At 36.4% G+C, this 19,151-nt stretch overlaps 1 protein-coding gene across 1 annotated transcript; it reads left to right on the top strand.

Moving 5' to 3' along the window:
- Nucleotides 1-3,958: 3,958 nt before the first annotated feature.
- LOC113930942 (leucine--tRNA ligase, cytoplasmic-like) lies at nucleotides 3,959-7,483 on the top strand. The gene is given in 3 exon segments (XM_035725650.1): nucleotides 3,959-5,163; nucleotides 5,165-5,781; nucleotides 5,784-7,483. Coding segments are annotated over 3 exon segments (3,522 nt in total).
- The last annotated feature ends 11,668 nt before the right edge of the window (nucleotides 7,484-19,151 follow it).

The raw sequence follows: 19,151 nt of genomic DNA, 5'->3' as shown, positions 1-19,151 counted from the left end.
CATAAAAATAGACACATAGATCAATGAAATAGAATAGAAAACTTATTAAAAAAACACAATTATATAGTCAATTAATCTTTTACAAAGAATAAATAGATATCCAATGGGAAAGGCAGTCTCTTCAACCAACAATTCTAGGAAAACTGGACAACCACATGCAAAATAATGAAACTGGACACTTTCTTATACTATTCACAAAAATGAACTCAAAATGAGTTTAAGGATAGATTTTTCTATTTATGCCAAAAGTAATTGGATTTTAAAAGGGATTTCATTGAATCTGTAGATCATTTTGGGTAGTATGGACATATTAACAGTATTAAATTTTCTAATCCATGAATATGAAGTGTGCTTCCATTTTTATGTCTTATTTTTAATATCTTGCATCTATGTTATATTTTTCATTATATGATTTTTAAAATTTTTTTAAGATTTTATTTATTTATTTGAGAGAGAGAATGAGATAGAGAGAGAGCATGAGAGGGGGAGGGTCCGAGGGAGAAGCAGACTCCCTGCTAAGCAGGGAGTCTGATGCAGGACTCCATCCCGGGACTCCAGGATCATGACCTGAGCCGAAGGCAGTTGCTTAACCAACTGAGCCACTCAGGCGCCCCATTATATGATTTTTCATCTAACTGATTAGCCCTTAAGTTTTTTTGTATGTCATTATAAATAAAATTTTCTTACTTTCTTTTCTGGTTATTCATTGTTATTGTATAGAAATGAAATTGATTTTGTGTTGACTTTGAATTCTGCTATTTCACTTAATTCACTTATTAGTTCTAGTATTTTCTTGATGGAGTCTGTGATTCTCTACATACAAGGTTGCGTTTGTGAATAGAGACAATTTTACTTTTTCCTTTCTTTGGATCCCTTGTATGCTTTTTCCTTGCCTAATTGTTTGTCTAAAATTTTCAAAACTAGGTCAAATAGAAGTTGCAAAACCAGGATTCCTTACTTTTTCCTGACCTTAGAGAAAAAGATTTCAGATTTTCACCATTGAATATGATGTAAACTGAGGGTATTTCATATATGACTTTTATTATATTAAAGTAGTTTTCTTCTATTACTATTCTGTTGAATGCTTTTATCATGAAAGGTTGATTAATTTTGTCAAATGCTTTTTCTGCATGAATTAAAAAATCATGTCATTTTCTCCCATTTTTCTGATAGTATGGCATATTACATTAACTGATTTTCATATGCTAAACCATACTTGCATTCCAGGAATAGAACGCAATTGGTCATGATGTATAACCCTTTTAATATGTGGCAGAGTTCAGTTTGCTAGTATTTTGTTGTGTATTTTTGCATCAATATTTATAAAATATATTACTCTGTAGTTTTCTTGTAGTGTCTTTGTCTGGCTTTGGTATCAAGTCCTTAACTCTTAAATAAAACCAAAACCACAGCCTGAAAAAAAGAGATAATTCTCATAGTAAGCATCCTCACAGTAACAATATCAATTCAAAGTAAATTATTAACTAAAAAAAAAACTATTAGAATTTTCACGTTAGAATTTTCATATATGTTCCACTGTTGGTGGAAATGTAATTTGGTACATCCAATATGAAAAATAGTATAGAAGCTCCTCAATTTTTTTAAATAAAATGACCATATGATCCAGCAATTCTACTTCTTGGTGTCTCTCTGAAGAAACTGAAAACACTAACTAAAAATGTAAACAGTCCAAAGAAACTAGGGGCTGAATATTTGAAAGAATTAACAAGACTGATAAACCCCTAGCCAGACCTATCAAAAAGAAAATAAAAAGGACCCCCCAAATAATAAAATCAAGAGTGAAAGAGGAGAGATCTGAAGCAACACCATAGAATTACAAACAAGGATAAGAGAATATTATGTCATTATATGCCAATGAAATAGGCAATCTGGAAGAAATGGGTAAATTGTTAGAAACATATAAACTATCAAAACTGAAAGAGGAAGAAATAGAAAGCCTGAACAGAGCAAGAACTAGCAAAAAATTTGAATCAGTAATCAAAAATATCCCAACAAACAAGAGTCCAGGGCCCAATGGCCTTCCAGGGGAATTCTATACCCTATAGAGGAATCAATACCTATTTTTCTGAAACACTTCCAAAAACATAGAAATGGAAGGAAAACTTCCAAACTCATTCTGTGAGACCAGCATTACCTTGATCCCAAAACAAGACCAAGACCCTACTAAAAAGGAGAATCACAGACCAATATCCCTGATGAACATGGATGCAAAAATTCTCAACAAGATACTGGCTATTTGGGTCCAACAGTACACGATCAAGTGGGATTTTTTCCTGGGCTGCTGGGGTGGTTCAACATCTGCAAAACAATCAATGTGATACACCATATTAACAAAAGAAAGGATAAGGACCATATGATCCTCTCAATAGATGCAGAAAAAGCATTTGACAAAATACAGTATCCTTTCTTGGTAAAAACATTCAGGAAGGTAGGGATAGAAGAAACATACCTCAACATCATAAAGGCCATACACCTGAAAGACCCACAGATAATATACTCAATGGGGAAAAACTGAGAGTTTTTCCCCTAAGGTCATGAACACAATAAGGATGTTGACTTTTACCCCTGTTTTTCAACAAAGTACTGAAAGTCCTAGCTTCAACAATCAAACAAAAGAAATAAAAGGCATCCAAACTGGCAAGAAAGAAGTCAAACTTTAACTCTTCACAGACAACATGATACTCTGTGAAGAAAATCTGAAAGACTCCATCAAAAAATGGCTAGAACTAAAACAAAACAAAACAAAACAAAACAAAACAAAAAACAAAAAATGGCTAGAACTGACACAAGCAAAGTCACAGGATAAAAACATCAATGCAGAGAAGTCTGTTGCATTTCGATACACCAATATGAAGTGGCAGAAAGAGAAATCAAGGAATTAATTTTGTTTACAGTTGCACCAGAGGAATAAACCTAATCAAAGAGGTAAAAGATCTCTACTCTGAAAACTATAGACTACTTATGAAAGAAATTGAGGAAGACACAAAGAAATGGAAAAACATTCCATGCTCATGGATTGGAATAACAAATATTGTTAAAATGTTTATACTACCTAGGGGCACCTTGGTGTGGCTCAGCCAGTTAAGCATCTGACTCTTGATTTTGGTTCAAGTCATGATCTCTGGGTTATGAGATTGAGCCCCACATCAGGCTCCCCACTCAGTGGAGAGTTTGTTTGAAATTCTTTCCCTCTGCCCCTCCCCCTCCTTGCTTGCTCTCTCTCTCTCTTAAATAAATAAATTTTAAAAAGGTCTATACTACCCAAAGCAATCTAGACATTCAACGTAATCATTATCAACATAACACCAGCATTTTTCTCAGAGTTGGAACAAACGATTCTAAAATTTGTATGGAACCAGGAAAGACCCCAAATAGCCAAAGTAATGACTAAAAAGAAAACCAAAGCTAGAGTCATCACATTTCTGAACTTTAACTTGTGTTACAAAGCTGTAATCATCATGACAGTATGGTACTGATGCAAGAACAGACACATAGATCAATGGAACAGAATAGGGAACCCAGAAATGGACCCTCAACTATAGAAATGGACCCTCAGCTAATCTTTGACAAAGCAGGAAAGAATATCCAATGGAAAAAGACAGTCACTTCAAAAAATGGGGTTGGGAAAACTTGATAGCCTCATGCAGAAGAATGAAATTGGACTATTTTCTAACACCATACACAAAGATAAATTCAAAATGGATGAAAGACCTACATGTGAGACAGGAAATCACCAGAATCCTAGAGGAGAACGGAGGGAGCAAATTCTTGGACCTTGGCAGTGGGCGGGCGATTGCCTCATCAGGTGTAAAGTGTGTGCTTCAGTGTCGTGGGAGGTCTGTCTGCCCCCCAGATGGAAGGGAAAGGTGGTAATCACTGCTTTGAGAGGATCACTGAGGTCACTGTCATGGGTTTGCAGAGTTAGCTGGGCGGTGCTATGGTGGAAAGAAAAGGAACAGCCAAAGTAGACTTTTTGAAGAAGATCGAAAAAGATATCCAACAGAAATGGGATACTGAAAAAATGTTTGAGGTCGATGCATCTAATGTAGAGAACCAGACTCGCAAAGGCAAGTACTTTGTAACCTTCCCATATCCGTATATGAATGGGCACCTTCATTTGAGACACACATTTTCTTTATCCAAATGTGAGTTTGCAGTAGGACACCAGAGACTGAAAGGAAAAACTTGTCTGTTTCCCTTTGGTTTACACTGTACTGGAATGCCCATCAAGGCATGTGCTGATAAGTTGAAAAGAGAAATAGAGCTTTATGGTTGCCCCCCTGAATTTCCAGATGAAGAAGAGGAAGAGGAAGATACCAATGTTAAAACAGAAGATGTAATAATTAAGGATAAAGCTAAAGGAAAAAAGAGTAAAGCTGCTGCTAAAGCTGGATCTTCTAAATATCAGTGGGGCATTATGAAATCCCTTGGTCTCTCTGATGAAGAGATAGCCAAATTTTCTGAAGCAGAATATTGGCTTGATTATTTCCCACCACTGGCTATTCAGGATCTGAAGAGAATGGGTTTGAAGGTAGACTGGCGTCATTCCTTCATCACCACTGATGTTAATCCTTACTATGATTCATTTGTCAGGTGGCAGTTTTTAACATTAAGAGAAAGAAGCAAAATAACATTTGGGAAGCGGTATACCATTTATTCTCCAAAAGACGGACAGCCCTGCATGGATCGTGACAGGCAAACTGGAGAGGGCGTGGGACCTCAGAAATATACTTTAATCAAGTTGAAAGTGCTTGAGCTATACCCATTCAAATTAAGTGGCCTGAAAGGTAAAAATATCTTCTTGGTAGCTGCTACTCTCAGACCTGAGACCATGTTTGGACAGACCAACTGTTGGGTTTGCCCTGATATGAAGTACATTGGGTTTGAGACGGTGAATGGTGATATATTCATCTGCACCCAAAGAGCTGCCAGGAATATGTCATACCAGGGCTTTACCAAACACAATGGAGTGGTGCCTGTTGTTAAGGAATTAATGGGAGAGGAAATTCTTGGTGCATCACTTTCTGCTCCTTTAACATCTAATAAGGTCATCTATGTTCTTCCAGTGCTCACCATTAAGGAGGAAAAAGGCACTGGTGTGGTCACAAGTGTTCCTTCTGACTCCCCTGATGATTTTGCTGCCCAGAGATCTGAAGAAAAAGCAAGCCTTATGAGCAAAGTATGGAATTAGAGATGACATGGTCTTGCCATTTGAGCCAGTGCCAATCATTGAAATCCCAGGTTTTGGAAATCTTTCTGCTGTAACCATTTGTGATGATTTGAAAGTTCAAAGCCAGAATGCCCGAGAAAAACTTGCAGAAGCAAAGGAGAAGTTATATCTAAAAGGGTTTTATGATGGTGTAATGTTGGTGGATGGATTTAAAGGACAGAAGGTCCAAAATGTAAAGACTATTCAGAAAAAGATGATTGACACTGGAGATGCACTTATTTACATGGAACCAGAGAAACAAGTTATATCCAGATCTTCAGATGAATGTGTCATGGCCCTGTGTGATCAGTGGTACTTGGATTATGGAGAAGAGAACTGGAAAAAACAGACATCCCAGTGCTTGAAGGGACTGGAAACATTCTGTGAGGAGACCAGGAGGAATTTTGAAGCTACCTTAGGTTGGCTACAAGAGCATGCTTGCTCGAGAACTTATGGTTTAGGTATTTGTCTGCTCTGGGATGAGCAGTGGCTGATCGAATCACTCTCTGATTCCACTATTTACATGGCACTTTACACAGTTGCACACCTGCTGCAGGGGGGAACTTGCGTGGACAGACAGAGCCTCCACTGGGCATCAGACTGCAACAGATGACCAAGGAGGTTTGGGATTATGTTTTTTTCGGGGAGGCTCCATTTCCTAAGACTCAGATCCCAAAGGAAAAATTAGATCAGTTAAAGCAGGAATTTGAGTTCTGGTATCCTGTGGATCTCCGAGTGTCTGGCAAGGATCTTGTTCCAAATCATCTTTCATATTACCTTTATAATTATGTGGCTATGTGGCCAGAACAAAGTGACAAATGACCTGCTGCTGTGAGAGCAAATGGACATCTCCTCCTCAACTCTGAGAAGATGTCGAAGTCCACAGGCAACTTCCTCACTTTGACCCAAGCGATTGACAAATTTTCAGCCGATGGAATGCGTTTGGCTCTGGCAGATGCTGGTGACACCGTTGAAGATGCTAACTTTGTGGAAGCCATGACCAATGCAGGGATCCTCCGTCTGTACACCTGGTTGGAGTGGGTGAAAGAAATGGTGGCCAACTGGGGCAGTCTGAGAAGCGGGCCTGCCAGCACCTTCAATGATAGAGTTTTTGCCAGTGAGATGAATGCAGAAATTATAAAAACAGATCAAAATTATGAAAAGATTATGTTTAAAGTAGCTTTGAAAACACGGTTTTTTGAGTTTCAGGCTGCAAAAGATAAATACCATGAATTGGCCATAGAAGGGATGCACAGAGACCTTGTGTTCCACTTTATTGAAGTTCAGACACTTCTCTTGGCTCCGTTCTGTCCACATTTGTGTGAGCACATCTGGAGACTGCTGGGAAAGCCTGACTCCATTATGAGTGCTTCATGGCCTCTGGCAGGTCCCGTGGATGAAGCCTTGATATGTTCCTCACAGTATCTCATGGAAGTAGCACATGACCTTAGATTGCGACTCAAGAACTATATGATGCCAGCTGAGGGGAAGGAGACTGACAAGCAGCCACCTCAGAAACCTTCACATTGCACCATCTATGTGGCGAAGAACTATCCTTCTTGGCAACATACTACCCTTTCAGTGCTGTGTAATCACTTCTAGGCCAACAGTGGAAAATTGCCTGATAACAAAGTCATTGCTAGTGAACTGGGCAATTTGCCAGAGTTGAAGAAATACATGAAGAAAGTGATGCCATTTGTTGCAATGATTAAGGAAAATCTGGAGAAGATGGGACCTCGTGTTCTGGATTTACAGTTAGAATTTGATGAACAGGCAGTCCTGATGGAGAATATAGTCTATCTGACCAATTCCCTTGAGCTAGAACACATAGAAGTCAAGTTTTTCTCCGAAGCAGCAGATAAAGTCAGGGAAGACTGCTGTCCTGGGAAACCACTTAATGTTTTTAAAACAGAACCTGGTGTGGCAGTTTCCCTAGTGAATCCCCAGCCATCCAACGGCCACTTCTCAACCAAAATTGAAATCAGGCAAGGAGATAACCGTGATTCTATAATCAGGCGTTTAATGAAAATGGACCGAGGAATCAAAGACCTTTCTAAAGTGAAGCTGATGAGATTTGATGATCCACTGTTGGGGCCTCAGCGAGTTCCTGTCCTGGAAAAAGAGCACACTGTGAAGACCCCTATTTCTGAGCATGCTATTTTCCATGTGGACCTCATGAGCAAGAAAATTCATCTCACTGAAAATGGGCTAGGGGCAGATATTGGTGATACAATTATCTATCTGGTTCATTAAACTCATGCAGATTGGAGATAAAAAAAATTCTTGGACCTCAGCTGCAGCAACTTCTTACAATACATGTCTCTGGAGGCAAGGGAAACAAAAGCAAAAATGAACTATTGGGACTTCATCAAGATAAAAATCTTCTGCACAGCAAGGGAAACAATCAACAATACTAAAAGGCAACCAAAGAACGGGAGAAGATATTTGCAAATGACATATCAGATAAAAAACTAGTATCCACATTCTATGAAGAACTTAATCAAACTTAACACCCCCCCCAAAAAAAATAAAATTCCAGGCAGGAAATGGACAGAAGGTATGAAAGGATATTTCTTTAAAGAAGACATACAAATGGTTAACAGACACATGAAAAAATGCTCAACATCACTTATCATCAGGGAAATACAAATGAAAACCACAATGAGATACCACCTCACACCTGCCAGAATGGTTAAAATTAACAGTTCTGTAAACAACAGATGCTGGTGATGATGCAGAGAAAAAAGAACCCTTTTACACTGTTGGTGGGAATGCAAACCAGTGCAGACACTGTGGAAAACAGTAGAGAGGTTCCTCGAGATATTTAAAAATAAAGGTACCCTATGACCCAGCAATTGCACTACTAGATATTTACCCCAAAGATATAAATCTAGTGATCTGAAGGTGCACATGCATCCCAATATTTATAACAGCATTGTCCACAATAACCAAAATACAGAAAGAGCCCAGATGTCCATTGACAGATGAATGGATAAAGAAGATGTGAGATATATATATATATATATATATATATATATATATATATATATATATATATATATATATAATATTCCCCACCATCAACAAGAATAAGATTTTGCCATTTGCAATTACGTGGATGGAACTAGAGTGTATTAGGCTAAGCCAAATAAGTTACTCAGAGAAAGACAAGTACCATATGATCGCACTCATATGTAGAATTTAGGAACCAAAACAGATTAACACTGGGGAAAGGAAAGGAAAATAAAGTAAAATAAAAACAGAGAGGAAAGCAAAGCATAAGAGACTCTTAACTATAAGGAACAAACTGAGAGTTCCTGGAGGGGATGTGGGTTTGGGGTATGCAGTAATTGAGTGATGGGCATTAAGGAAGTCACATTATGTAAAGAGTACTGGGTGTTATATGCTACTCATGAATCACTAAATTATACCCCTGAAACTAATACACTATATGTTAACTAACTTGAATTTAAATAAAATATTTATTAAAAAAGAAAGGATAAGAAAATATCTCCCAGGGCGCCTGGGTGGCTCAGTCGTTAAGCATCTGCCTTTGGCTCAAGTCATGATCCCAGGGTCCTGGGATCGAGTCCCACATCGGGCTCCCTGCTGGGCGGGAAGTCTGCTTCCCCCTCTCCCACTCCCCCTGCTTGTGTTCCCTCTCTCGCTGTGTCTCTCTCTGTCAAATAAATAAATAAAATCTTAAAAAAAAAAGAAAAGAAAATATCTCCCAGAAGATGAAATGGCAAATGAGGAAAAGGATAGGAAATGGGAATGAGAGCAGGCACCAAGGGAGAAATAATGGGTGTTAGGATGTGTGAATTAGTTTTGGTGGTTATAAAAAATAATAGCCAAGGTATGAAGGCAACCCAAGTGTCCATCCATAGATGAATAGATAAAGAAGAAGTGGCAGACATATACAATGGAATATTATGCAACCATAAAAAAGAATTCAATCTTGCCATTTGCAACTACATGGATGAATCTAGAGCATATAGTGTTAAGTGAAATGGTTCAGTCACAGGAAAACAAATACCATATAATTTCACTTATATGTGGAATTTAGAAAACAAAACAAATTAAAAAACAAAGAAAAAAGAGAGAAACAAAAAACCAGTCTCTTAAACGTAGAGAACAAGCTGGTGGTTGCCAGATGGGAGGTGGATGGAAGGATGGGTGAAATAGATAAAGAAAATTAAGAATACACTTATCTTGATGAGCACAGAGAAATGTATAGAATTGTTGAATCTTTATATTGCATACCTGAAACTAATATAACACTGCATGTTAATTATACTTTAAAGAATAGGTGACCAGGAAGCCAACCAAATGGGTCAGTAGATTGAAAAATATTAAAAAGACAAAAGATACAAAAATATTTTAAAAAGAGATCAAGAAAATATTCCGAGAAGCATTGGTTTAAATAGTAGTAGGACAAGCAGATTTAAGATCAATCAGATATCAGTTTTTAGAGTATTTTGGGGAAATACAAAGGTATTATGCTGAGCGAAATAAGTCAATCAGAGAAAGACATGTATCATATGATCTCACTGATAGGAGGAATTCTTAATCTCAGGAAACAAACTGAGGATTGCTGAAGTGGTGGGGGGTGGGAGGGATGGGGTGGCTGGGTGATAGACATTGGGGAGGGTATGTGCTATGGTGAGCACTGTGAATTGTGTAAGACTGTTGAATCACAGACCTGTACCTCTGAAACAAATATTATATTATATGTTAAAAAAAAGATAGTAGGAAGGGAAAAATGAAGGGGGGGAATTGGAGGGGGAGATGAACCATGAGAGACTATGGACTCTGAGAAACAAACTGAGGGTTCTAGAGGCGAGGGGGGTGGGGGGATGGGTTGGCTTGGTGATGGGTATTAAAGAGGGCCCATATTGAATGAAGCACTGGGTGTTACACACAAAGAATGAACATGGAACACTACATCAAAAACTAATGATATAATGTATGGTGATTAACATAACATAATAAAAAATACCTTAAAAATAAAAATAAAGAAAAGTTCTCCAAATTCAGAAATCTTTTCCACAAAGGTAGTAAAGAAAGAAGAAAGAAAGAAGAAAGAAAGAAAGAAAGAAAGAAAGAAAGAAAGAAAGAAAGAAAGAAAGAAAGAAAGAAAGAAAGAAAGAAAAAGAAAGAAAGAAAGAAAAAGAGAGAGAAAGGAAGAAAGGAAACACTTTTTTAGTGAATATGCATTAAACTAGAATGTAATACTATAGGCATTCTCCTAAGAGATCACAAAGACATAAAGGAACCTCACTCCCATATATAGCTAAGCGTATCTGATTTATTATATACATGTACTCAAGATAAGCAATGACTAGTCCTCATGTAAGAAGACTTTGCAGCTTTTGTCATACATAGTTCATCCTAACTTATCCTTGTAATTAGGATGACTGTCTGTGTTAATTTATTGGCTTTATCCAGAGGAAAAGCAAACTTTTCATGTTTTTGTTTGCTTGTTTTTGTTTTGTTTTTTGTCAAAAGGTAGTTTGTAAGTTGGAGCAAGGCACCCACAACTGTTAGGCCCTCACCATTCCACTGGAACTGAGAGATGGATGTGTCTCCTAATGTTTGCATTTCAAAAAGATGGCTCTCAAGGTGTTTGATATTTAAAGAGATGAAGAAGTACTTAAACAAGTTTCCTAATGCAAATTATTTGAGAAAATTTAGGGAAGAAAAATTTCTATCTTCATTTTCAAAAGGGAGAATTAAGCCTCTAATTTTTCATTTTCTTTTTTTTTTCTTTTTTCTAATTTTTCATTTTAATTTGTCCGTATAATATGAAGATAATAATAATATTAATTATAATTGTTATTCTTCTTTATTAAGTATTATAAATTAAAAGCAAAGAATCAGGCAAAATACTATGTAAATATTATCCAATTTATACCTTAAAACCCAAGAGATAAGTGTTATTGTTATCATCATTGAACAAGGGAGAAAACTACAGTGTAAATAAGTGGCTTGCCAGAATTCAAACAGCTACAATATTGTGAAGCTAGATTTATGAACTAAAACTTTTCTGGTTCCAAAGCTCTAACAATTTCTACTATGCAACAGCACCCCATAAAGATAGAAGTAAAACTTATAATGCCTGACCTGTAGTGAACCAGTGAGCTGTTGAACTAGAACAACCCTTCATTAGAGGCAGAATTAAAGCCTAAGGGACTGAGTGAGGGTTAAGTGTCTTTAGATAAGAAGTTTAGAAGGTTATGCAAAAAAGGAAAACAAGTGGATCATTATACAATCAAGAAATTTGCACAGTTAAATTCCAGTTGTATTGTGATAGTCAAAGGCAGGGAGTCTTTTCCCCGAATTAATTCAGGAAGAAAATACCACTGCAAAAATAGCATCTAAAGTCCATGAATAATTTACAGTTAGGAATAAGATAAGACTCCCCATCTTGAAGCCTACAAAAATGAGCAGGAGACCTGGTCTGGCAGGTAATTTTGCATTAAAAGGTAATATTTATTATTTTATCTTATTATAAAATCAATTCATGCATGACACCAAATATTTAGAAAACCTCATAAAGTAAAATGAAAATCACTCTAATGCCATTATCTAAATATAGTCCCTATTGATATTGTGGTGCATGTCCTTCCAAAAATTTTGTTCCTTTAATCAACACTACTGCACATGTTTGAAAATCACCTATTACTATGAGAGATCACAAGTGTCGGAAACTATATGGTTGGGAGAGGAGGGTTCCATTAGGGCCCTGACACCTCTGCCCATTTGGCCTCAATGGCTCCTTAAACCAGCCTTTGTTTGCTTGATAGTGATGATAAAAACCAATTTCCATGCAGTGGCTGAGCCATCAAAGCTTTTCCTGTTTAAAGACCTCATCAGCCTTGCTTTGAAACTTTGGCAATTAGAACATCAAGGTGCTTTTAATCAAGACCAATTGCAAAATCCTTTTTTGATAATTGATGCAAACCATCACTGAAATACATATAATCAATTCCTTCAGCCACTTCAGGCCTATAAAAAGGAGCTAATCCTTTAGACCACCAAATCCCACTTGGCTTCTATATTGTTTTCAATAGAAGCTCCTGAATTAAAAAAAAAAAAAGAAAGAAAAATTAGCAAATTCTACAAAAGAGATCAAAGAACTGTGGGGAAAATTATTTGTAGAATTTAGCCAAATCCCATTAGCTAGTTCTGTATATAAATTAAATAAAAATGACAAGGTTGGATCAACACAAAATACATGAAGGAAAATACCTTCCATAGGTAGTATGCAAGTTTTGGAAAGATCTTAACTTCCAGCAATATTAAAGGATGAGATCTACCATTGTTCAAGATCAAGATAAATAAATTCCAGAGTCACATCAGTAGAGAAGATTCAGAGTAGTGGAAGGGTCTTAAAAAAGAACAAAATGTAATCCTGCTAAACATTTATGTAATGTTTTGTTTTCAAAATTATTTTATGTGTATTAATTAAAGCCTAGTAGATATTATTCATGTTATTTTCAAAACAGTGAAGCTTGCAGAAATTAAGTAACTTACTCAAGAACAGTTAGGATTTTAACTTAGATCAATCTAATTACAAAACCTTACTTTACTGTGGTATCTTCCTCCTATATTTATTTAGGTCAATTATATCCAAAATTTTACTACTAAGAATCATTTTTATCATGTAGTTTTCCCCATAGATCGTTCATCCTGAAATATTTTATTTATCAAAAATTTATATCATTTATTTAATGATATATCCAAGTATATTAAATTCTAGTAAAAAGTCAAATTAAAAGGATAATTTAGCCTATTAACTTTATCAAACCTTAATATGATTCATTCATTAGACTACTTGAAAAATTGAAAATACTTGTTTTAAAACTTGTGGAACCTCACTACAATTACTTTCAGGGACTTTCACTGAGAATGAATGATTACCGTGTTATTCTAAGGCCATTTTAGGATGTAACATTTGATGATATTCATAAAACAGAGAGGTTTCATAACTTTCTCAAGGTCATACAGCTAGTGAAACTAAGAATTAAATATGCTTCTCTTTGTGTACAATTTTTGATATGCTATACTTATGCCTTGTGATGGTCAGAGGAGAGCCAGCAACTAAACTAACACCAGATCATAGTTTTCCTGAATTTCTACATATACCAAATTATTAGAAGTCTTCTTCAGAAAGGATAGTCATAGCTCTATGCAGTATTTTATATAATTCAACCATGTAAACTAGGTTATTATAATGGCTGTTATTATGAATAAAACTACCATTTCCTTTAACTCTTCAGCTTACAATTAAATGGATAGATCCTAGATATAGTAACTTTCACTGAAATAATGACCATGTAATTGAATATAATATAAATGTGAATCTAATTTATATGCCCAGGTAAATCCATGAAGTACTCATGAAATTGTGAAGGTCTCACCAAGTTGTAAGTCTGAATGGCCACTTAAGAATTCAATAGTTTTCTTGTCCTACAATTTTATGATAACCATCTTAAACAAGGCACTTTGCTAATTATCAATTTTGATGTTCTTTTTATTCTGCCATTACAGTGACAATGTGATTCAGTTATATGCACATACATACATATATATAAAACTTTTGTATGTGATTTAAAAAAAATGCTATTTGTGATCCTCACCATTACATTTATAAAGTTGCATATAGAATTCATTCCATATGCTAGAAAAAGTGAAGGGATATATAAATTCTAATTAGCAAGCTAGCAAAAACATTTTAGTGATATTTTAGAAGACAGAATAGCAATTGCCAAACAAGACCACAATAGATATAGCAGTAGACATAATTGTCATAACTGAAAAAGAGATAGAAAAATAAATATGTTGAACATAGTGGTGAGAATGGGCATTGCTGTCGTGTTCCTGACCTTAAGAGAAAAGCTCTCAGCTTTTCCTCATTGAGAATGATATTTGCTGTGGGCTTTTCATAGATGTTTTTTATGATATTGAGTAATGTTCCCTCTATCCCTACACTCTGAAGAGTTTTAATCAGTAAAGGATGCTGTATTTTGTCAAATGCTTTTTCTGCATCAACTGAGAGGATCATATGGTTCTTCTCTTTTCTTTTATTAATATGTTTTATCATGTTGATTGATTTGTGAATATTGAACCACCCTTGCATCCCAGGAATAAAGCTCACCTGGTCGTGATGGATAATTCTTTTAATGTACTGTTGGATCCTATTGGCTAGGATCTTGTTGAGTATTTTGGCATTCCTGATCATCAAGGATATTGGTCTGTAATTCTCCTTTTTGATGGGGTCTTTGCCTGGTTTGAGAATCAGGGTAATGCTGGCCTCATTGAATGAGTTTGGAAATTTTCCTTCTGTTTCTATTTTTTGAAACAGCTTGAAAAGAATAGGCATTATTTCTTCTTTGAATGTTTGGTAGAATTCTCCTGGGAAGCCATCTGGCCTTGGATTCTTGTTTATTGGGAGGTTTTTGATTATTGCTTCAATTTCATTATTGGTTATTGGTCTATTCAGATTGTCTATTTATATTGTTCAACATAGTACTAGAAGTCCTAGCACCAGCAATCAGACAACAAAAAGAAATAAAAAGTATTCATATTGGCAAAGAAAAAGTCAAACTCTCTTCACAGATGACATGATACTTTATGTGGAAAACCCAAAAGACTCCACCCCCAAATTACTAGAACTCATACAGCAATTCAGCACTGTGGGAGGATAAAAAAATCAGTGCACAGAAATCAGTTGCTTTTCTATACACTAACAATATAACTGTAGAAAGAGAAATTGAGGAATTGATTCCATTTAAAGAAGCACCAAAAAACATGATACCGGGGGAGGTGCAAGATGGTGGAGGAGTAGGATACCTAAATTTCATGTGGTTCCAGGAATTCAGCTAGATAGTTATCAAACCATTCAGAACACCTACAAACTTAAAAGGAGATTTAAGAAAAGAATAGCAGCAATTCTATGAACAGAAAAGTGACCACTTTCTGGAAGGTATGATGGGTAGAGAGGTGAATCCGAGGTGATATTTGGGAAGATAGACCACGGGGTGGGGAAGGAGGGAGCCTCCATTAGCCAGTTACTGGAAAGTGATAGAGCAGTGGAGTACAAAATCAAAATTTTAGAAACCTGCTCCACTGAGGGGCATCATTCTAGTGGCTAAGTGGGGGGTGGAACACTTACTGGGACAGTGTGGTCTCAGGACCCTTGGGGTCACAGAAAGACTGGGGGTGCCTGAGTGTGGCAGAGCTCCCAGGTTTCAGAGTGGGGAAGCCGGCTGCAAAGACAGAACTGAGGAGTGTGCTCTCAGATCAGGGTTGCCATAAACTGTGATCTGAGGCAGGGACCCAACAAGCAGCAGATCCGGAGAGACTTCCCTTCCAGCAGAAATCTTCTGGGTTTGGAGACACCAAAAGGGATCATGTGCCAGTTATATAAACACTCAGTCACAGGTTGGGTGAGCACAGACTGCAGCCAGAGACCAAGGAGACAGAAATGATTGATTGTTTTTCTCTGAGGACTCACTGAGGATTGGGACCCCGAGGTCCCTGCTTCTCTGGGACCAGAGACTGGGAGGCCACCATTTTCATTTTCATCCTCTAAAGCTGTATGGAAAACTTACAGGAAACAAAAGCTACCGAGAGCAAGCCTTAGCAGATTACATATCCTGGACCCTGGCAAGGGTGGTGCAATTCTGCCTCAAGTAAAGACATCTGAGAATCACTGCAACAGACCCCTCCCCCAGAAGATCAGCAAGAACAACCAGCAAAGACCAAGTTTACTGATCAATGAGAACTACAAAACTCCAATGCTAAGGGAATACAGCAGTAGAATTCATGGCTTTTTCCCCAGGTTTCTTTAGTCTTTCAAATTTAATTTTTTTTAATTCTCTTTATTTTTTCTTTTTCTATTTTTTTAGTTGAATTTTTCTTCTTTACCTTTTTCAACCAACATCTTATCTTACCAATTCCTTTTCTAAAATCTTTTTTTAATTTTAATTTACACTCATATTCTATCCCTTCACTGTATTTAACCTTATTTTTTGTATATATAAGTTTTACTTTCTTGGGCACCTGGGTGGCTCAGTTGGTTAAGCAACTGCCTTTGGCTCAGGTCATGATCCTGGAGTCCCAGGATCGAGTCCTGCATTGGGCTTCCTGCTCAGCGGGGAGTCTGCTTCTTGCTCTGACCCTCTCTCCTCTCATGCTCTCTCTCTCACTCTCTCGCTCTCAAATAAATAAATAAAATATTTTTAAAAAGTTTTACTTTCTTTAAAATTTTGAGATAGAGTTTCTTCTAAAAGACCAAAATGTACCCTAAATCTAGTGTAGGACTTTGTCCTAGTCTCAAGCCTGAACACCTCTCTTTCTTAATTTTTTTTCAACCAACTTATCTTACCAATACCTTTATAAAATCTTTTTTAATTTTCATCCATACAGTCATATTCCAGCACTTCATCATATTTACCATATATATATATTACATATATATATATATATATATATATATAAAGTTTTTCGTTCTTTAAAATTTTGATATACTCTTTCTTCTAACAGACCAAATATATATCCTAAATCTAGGGTAAGGCTTTGTTTTAGTTTCTTGCAAGATAATATTCTCTCCCTCTTTTTTTTAAAATTTTTTTCTTTCTTTTGTCAACCAACTTCTTATCCTATCAATTCCTTTTTTAAAAAAATCTTTTTAAAATTTTCATCTTTACAATCATATTCCATCCCTTCATCATATTTACCATTAATTTTGTACATATATAAGTTTTTCTTTCTTTAAAATTTTGGGAGGCAATTTCTTCTACCAGACAAAAATACACAAAAAAAATATAGTGTGTGTTTCTGTTCTATTCACCAGCCTGATCATATTATTTTTTTCTCTTTTTTTCCTTTCTCCCTGCCCACCCTGGTTTCAGGTCTCTTCTGATTTGTTAAGTGTATATTTTTCTGGGGTTGTTACTCTTTTAGCATTTTGTTCTCTCATTCATCTATTCTCCTCTGGACAAAATGACAAGATGGAAAAACTCACCTCAAAAAAAAAAAAAAAAAAAACCAAGAAGCAGTACTGACTGCCAGGGATCTGATCAATACAGACATTAGTAAGATATCAGAACTAGAGTTCAGAATGACGATTATAAACATACTAGCTGGGCTTGAAAAAAGCATAGAAGATACTAGAGAACTCCTTTCTGGGGAAATAAAAGAACTAAAATCTAACCAAGTCGAAATCAAAAAGGCTATTAATGAGGTGCAGTCAAACATGGAGGCTCCAAATGCTAGAATAAATGAGGCAGAGAATTAGTGATCTAGAAGACCAAATGATGGAAAATAAAGAGGCTGAGAAAAGGAGAGATAAACAATTACTGGATCAGGAGGGGAGAATTCGAAAAATAAGTGATACCATTAGGAGAAACAATATTAAAATAATTAAAATAATTGGGATTCCAGAAGAAATTGAGAGAGGGGCAGAAGGTATATTGGAGCAAATTATAGCAGAGATCTTCCCAAATTTGGGGAAGGAAACAGGCATCAATATAAGAGGCCAAGAGAACCCTCCTCAAAATCAATACAAATACATCAACACCCCGACATCTAATAGTAAAACTCATGAGTCTCAGAGACAAAGAGAAAATCCTGAAAGGAGCTTGGGACAAGAGGTCTGTAACCTACAATGGTAAAAACATTAGATTGGCAGCAGACCTACCCACAGATCACTGGCAGGCAGGAAAGGATTGGCATGATATATTCAGAGCACTAAATGAGAAAAATATGCAACCAAGAATATTATATCCAGCTAGGATGTCAATGAAAATAGAAGGAGAGATAAAAAAAAAAAAAACTTCCAGGACAAACAAAAACAAAGAATTTGCAAACACCAAACCAGCCCTACAAGAAATATTGAAATGGGTCCTCTAAGCAAAGAAAGAGCAAAGAAATAACATAGACTAGAAGGGAACAGAGACAATATACAATAACAGTCGCTTTACAGGCAATACAATGGCACTAAATTCATATCTTTCAATAATTACCCCAATTGTAAATGTGCTAAATGCCCCAATTAAAAGACACAGGGTATCAGATTGTATCAAATAAATAAGACCCATTGATATGCTGTCTGCTAGAGACTCATTTTTGACCCAAAGACAACGCCAGATTTAAAGTGAAGGGATGAAAAAATATTTACCATGCTAATGGACATCAAAAGAAAGCTGGGGGAGGGGTATCTGGATGGCTCAGTCATTAAGCATCTACCTTCAGCTCAGGTCATGGTCCCAAGATCCTGGGATCGAGCCCCACATTGGGCTCCCTACTCAACAGAAGCCTGCTTCTCCCTCGCCAACTTCCCCTGCTTGTGTTCCCCCTCTCACTCTGTCTCTTTCTGTCAAATAAATATATAAAATCTTAAAAAAAAAAGGAAAGAAAACTGGGGTGGCAATCCTTATATCAGACACATTAGATTTTAAACCAAAGACTATAATAAGATTTGAGGAAAGACACTACATCATACTTAAAGGGTCTAACCAACAAGAAGATCTAACAAATTTAAATTATGCCCTTAACATGGGAGCAGCCAATTATATAAGCCAATTAATAACAAAATCAAAGAAATACATCGACAATAATGCAATAATAGTAAGCGACTTTAACACGCCCCTCACTGAAATGGACAGGTCATCTAAGCAAAATATCAACAAGGAAATAAAGACTTTAAATGACACACTGGACCAGAAGGACTTCAACAGATATATTCAGAACATTCTATCCCAAAGCAACAGAATAAACCTTCTTCTCTAGTGCCCATGGAACATTCTCCAGAATAGATCACATTCTGGGTCACAAATCAGGTCTCAACTTGTACCAAAATATTGGGATCATTCCCTGCATATTTTCGGACCACAATGCTTTAAAACTAGAACTC

Source organism: Zalophus californianus, chromosome X (genome assembly GCF_009762305.2).
Source record: "Zalophus californianus isolate mZalCal1 chromosome X, mZalCal1.pri.v2, whole genome shotgun sequence".
Lineage (NCBI taxonomy): Eukaryota > Metazoa > Chordata > Mammalia > Carnivora > Otariidae > Zalophus > Zalophus californianus.
This window is presented reverse-complemented; position numbering and strand designations above follow the sequence as displayed.